A 4,376-nucleotide genomic window follows, 5' to 3' on the forward strand; every position below is an offset into this window, starting at 1 on the left:
GAGCTGCAGGCCAAGGTGATAGACACGCAGCAGAAGGTGAAGCTGGCCGACATCCAGATCGAGCAGCTCAGCAAGACGAAGAAGCACGCCCACCTCACCGACACGGAGGTCATGATGCTGGTGGACGAGACCCGCATGTACGAGGGTGTGGGGAGGATGTGAGTACACAGACCTGTTAGAGCGAGTCCAGAGGAGGCCACGAGGATGTCCCAAGGGCTGGAGCACCTCTGCTGTGAGGACAGGCTGAGAGAGTTGGGACTATTCAGCCTGGAGAAGAGAAGGCTCCGGGGAGACCTTCTAGTGGCCTCCCAGTACCTGAAGGGGCTCCAGGAAGGGTGGGGAGGGACTTTGGGCAAGGGCAGGGAGTGACAGAACAAGGGACAATGGCTTTAAACTGGAAGAGGGGAGGTTGAGATGAGATCTGAGGAAGAAACTGTTTGCTGTGAGGGTGACACTGTGACCCTGGCCCAGGTTGCCCAGAGAAGCTGTGGCTGCTCTTCCCTGGAAGTGTTCAAGGCCAGGTTGGATGAGGCTTTGGGCAACCTGGTCTAGTGGAAGGGGTCCCTGCTGATGGAGGGGGGTTGGAACTGGATGAGCTTTAAGGTCCCTTCCAATGCAAACCAGTCTGTGATTCTATCTCTCTAGCCATGACAGGTGGTGGGGAGAGCAGCTTCCAGTGCCAAGCGTGGCTGGTGGCTCCCTGCTTGGGGAGACCTGGCTTCTGCAGCAGAGTGGGGTAGCGATTGCAGCCCTGTGCATGGAGAGACCCCCCCAGCATTCATCTGTAAGAGGTCTGTAGGCTGCTGCCCTGGCAGGAGGCTCTTCCTTTGACAGTAATGACAGAACCACAGAATTGCCTCGACTGGAAAAACCCTTTAAGATCATTGAGTAAATCATTAACCTCACACTGACAAGTCCCCAACTAAACCATGCCCCTAAGCAATATTGTGCCAGCTTTCTCTCAGCAGGTTCATTTGTTTTATTTTTCTCATAGTTTTTTATTTCCAGCAATCTGCCTGAGAACACAGTGAGACTTACTGGGTTTTATCTCTTGGGGCTAGCTACTGGCTGCCTTGGAGAAGAACTGTTATAAATGTTATTGGCTTTATGTGATTTTGCTTGGTGGCTTTGCTCCTGGCCATGATGGACTCATCTGGTACCCCTGGGAAGTTTGTAATCTAGACTAGCAGAGCAGCATTCTGATGACAAACAGCATTTGTGAGAAGGCTGTCACAGATCTGTCCACCTTCAGTCATTTCCAATGTAGTTTACATCAGACTCCTTGGAAAACCCCTGTGCACAGTTCATGTGCTCAGGGCTTTGCTTGGACAAATGTTCTACAGAAATGCCCTTTGCAGTATCATGCCAGGGAATGGATCTAATGGCTGTTGCCTAGATGTTTTAAACCCTTGGAAGTGAGAATAAAGCTCATATGGGTAGTCCCAGTGCACTCATAAAGATGTGGATGGCTGTCAAAAGAAATACCTTAAACCAGAAATAACGTGTTTTGATTAACTTCCACAACACACTTCAGCAGTCTCTCACAGAAGACCATACAGAGTGGTTTCAAATCTGAAACACATGCTTGCTCAATAAATATCACACTAGATTTTTATGTTTTTGATTTGAGAGTACTATGATATTTCTCTTGTGTTTCTTGTGAGCTGGGTAACAGTGATGACTCTTCTCAGCTCGGGATGGGGTTTTGTGAAACACTGAATCTGCTCTGACTGCTGCCCAGATGGATGATTGTATCAACCTCTTCCCCACCCCGGGTTTATCCCACCTTCTTCATGTCAAAGTGACTGATCACAGGGGCAAGTGGTGAGCCAGGTGAGACTACAAGTGCCCCGATCCATCACACCACACAATCTCCAGATCAAGTTGTAGGGAGGTGGCCGGCGCAGGAAGCCAGGCATGGCATATGGTTTGCCCTTTGCTGCAAGTTTTCAGGTGAAGTTGTACCCAGGCTAATGGAGCGTTCAGTGTGACAGAGTCCCCTTCTTGGCTCCCAGTAAATACGCTTTTCCATGTAGGTGAGTTAAATGTTGGCTTTGTGCGGGAGTGCTAGTGGCTGGTACCTTAAAAGGAGATAGAATTTTGTCCATTGCAAGAGGAGACTGATTTGACTTGGGCAGGCTGTAGGCATAGCAAACACTCATGTTTGGAGTAGTCATGAGACAACTCATAAGGGTTTTTTCTGTTTGGTTTTGTCACAGAGCAGGCAGACGAAGAGTAGAAGGTAATTCTGAAGTCAACAATTTTTTTAGAGCTTTTTCAAAATCCAGAAGTGCAGACTACTCCTGTATGGAAAATTCCCTGAAGATACCTTAAAAATGTGCTGGCTGAAATGCATTGTCCTGCTTTCTGCTTCTGCCTTCCACTTAGGAGTAGGAGACACTTACCTTCTTTGTGTCCTAAACCATTTACACTTTCAGTCTGTGCAGCAGCTGCAGAGTGGCAGTCGTCTGGGGAGTCTTCTTTTGCTTACCTTACTGTGAGCAGGCAGGGTCAGGCATGGCAGGCAGCTCCTGCTCCTCAGGGATGGCAGAGGCGCCATCAGAAAAATATTTGCATTGTGGTAGTATTTAAAAGCTGTACTCTTCAAGGGCTTTGTTGTACTAGTCACTATGCAAATATAGATTAAGAGAGTGTTGTTCTGAATACTACTCATTCACTCATTTTTTAATTTTTAAATTTTTTTTCTCCTGCTTTAGCTTGATATGGTATTTCTGTGAGTTCTGCTTCTTCTGGCCATGGACCACAAGGATTTTCTTGGAGCCCATTCCAACCCCTAGCAGAGAATGTATTGCTGAAATCTGGGCTTTTAGCAAAGCAGGCTAAAGCAGCTCTTGAGCAGGAGATCAAATCCAAGGGCAGTGTGGCATCCTGTGTTCCACTGGAGACCAAAGGAGGTGATCATTATGGTTCTTTTGGACTTATAAGTCATGTTCTGCAAAGTGGAATTGCGGATTTTTTTATTTTGTTGGCTTGATTGGCTTGCACAGATGTGAGAGTTCAGCTAGCAAAGGGATATTTATGGTGTCTTAATTTCTTTTGCATAGTCTAGTGTGCAGATGTTAGAGCTCTGGTGGGTTTCAGTTATCCAGAAAGAAATCTGCATCAGAGTTAAAACACTGATTACCAGTGCTCTTCTGACAGCTTGCTTGAATAGCTAAATTCTTTAAGTAAGTTTTGTGCTTCTATTCCTGTGTTCATTTTTTTTTTTTTTTAATTCTTTAATCCATTTAAGCTGCTACTTAGAATCTGGCTTCTGATAGAGTTTATCTTTTTTTTTTTCCCCTCCAACTTTGGTGGTTTGGGGTGTGTGCAGGCGGCTAGTATGTACACTTCTGTAGGGTAAGATACTCCAGGTCTTCGTGGAATTTGAAGGCTTGAGGAACTCTGGTTATATACTGCATCCTGAGGGGAAGTCTGCCTAGTTCAGTCTCACTTCTGTGCTACTTGGAAAGCAGTTGTGCATTTTTTGTTCTCTGAATCCCTATCTTGAGCCTCTGTCCTTTCCAAGAGGCTTTCCCCACACTGCTGACGAATGTGAAAGTCCAGTTGTCGTTCCTCAATTTGGTCTTTTTTTTTTTTTTTTCTTTTCTGTTAAATATTATAGTGTTTATAACATGTGGAGGCCTAGCCTGGCCTGGCCTCCACATGTGGGGCTCAATTTACTTTTGCTATAGCTATTTTCGGTTTGACACAAGAAATGTCAGTGCCACATAGTATAAAATGATGAATTGCTGTGTACTGTACATATCCGTGAGGCTGGGATGGTGTGGTGGCATCTTGCCAAATACATTTCAATTCTGTTACTTCATACTCCTTTGAAAGGCCTGTTACACAGCTTGAGACAGCTACCACTATGCTGGACTTCTGATTAAGCTATTTATGAGCTCATATCATCATATTGCTTTGAAAGCTATGCTGAAAGTTTAAGCTTCAGAATTCAGTCTGAATATTTCAGACTTTTTCCTTTGCATTCTTTTAACCCATAACCTGGACAAGATCCTTATTTATAGGAGAAAAATGTCTGGCACTTGTGCTAGGCACAGTGAGGAGGACACTGCAGATTTTCATGCCATGCCAAAATAAATAGTCAGTTTTGGTTTGATATGGTTGTATCATTAGTTTATTTCTACAACAAATGGGAGAACACTTATAAAAATCACATCTAAGAAAGTAAAAATCAAGCAAATATTGTTACCACAACTTTATGTTCAAGCTTGCAAGTATAGTATATTCTTACAGCTGTCCCTACAAAATAACTTCGTGTGAGTACAGTATTTTATGGGGACAGCTGCAATAATATGATTTTTACTTTTTTTTTTTTTCCATTGCGGTTCAGATTTTTGGTGGCTGAACCG

At 44.5% G+C, this 4,376-nt stretch overlaps 1 protein-coding gene across 2 annotated transcripts in view; it reads left to right on the plus strand.

Moving 5' to 3' along the window:
- PFDN1 (prefoldin subunit 1) overlaps positions 1-4,376 on the plus strand; it is a 33,081-nt gene that overhangs the window by 218 nt on the left and 28,487 nt on the right. The window contains exon 2 of one of the 2 annotated variants that reach the window (XM_010177049.1): positions 4-158. In XM_010177049.1, the coding sequence (XP_010175351.1) occupies positions 4-158 (155 nt within the window). The remainder of the gene's footprint in view (positions 1-3; positions 159-4,376) is intronic. The other variant, XM_010177050.1, reaches the window with a different exon arrangement.

Source organism: Antrostomus carolinensis, unplaced genomic scaffold (genome assembly GCF_000700745.2).
Source record: "Antrostomus carolinensis isolate BGI_N321 unplaced genomic scaffold, ASM70074v2 scaffold33391, whole genome shotgun sequence".
Taxonomy (NCBI): domain Eukaryota; kingdom Metazoa; phylum Chordata; class Aves; order Caprimulgiformes; family Caprimulgidae; genus Antrostomus; species Antrostomus carolinensis.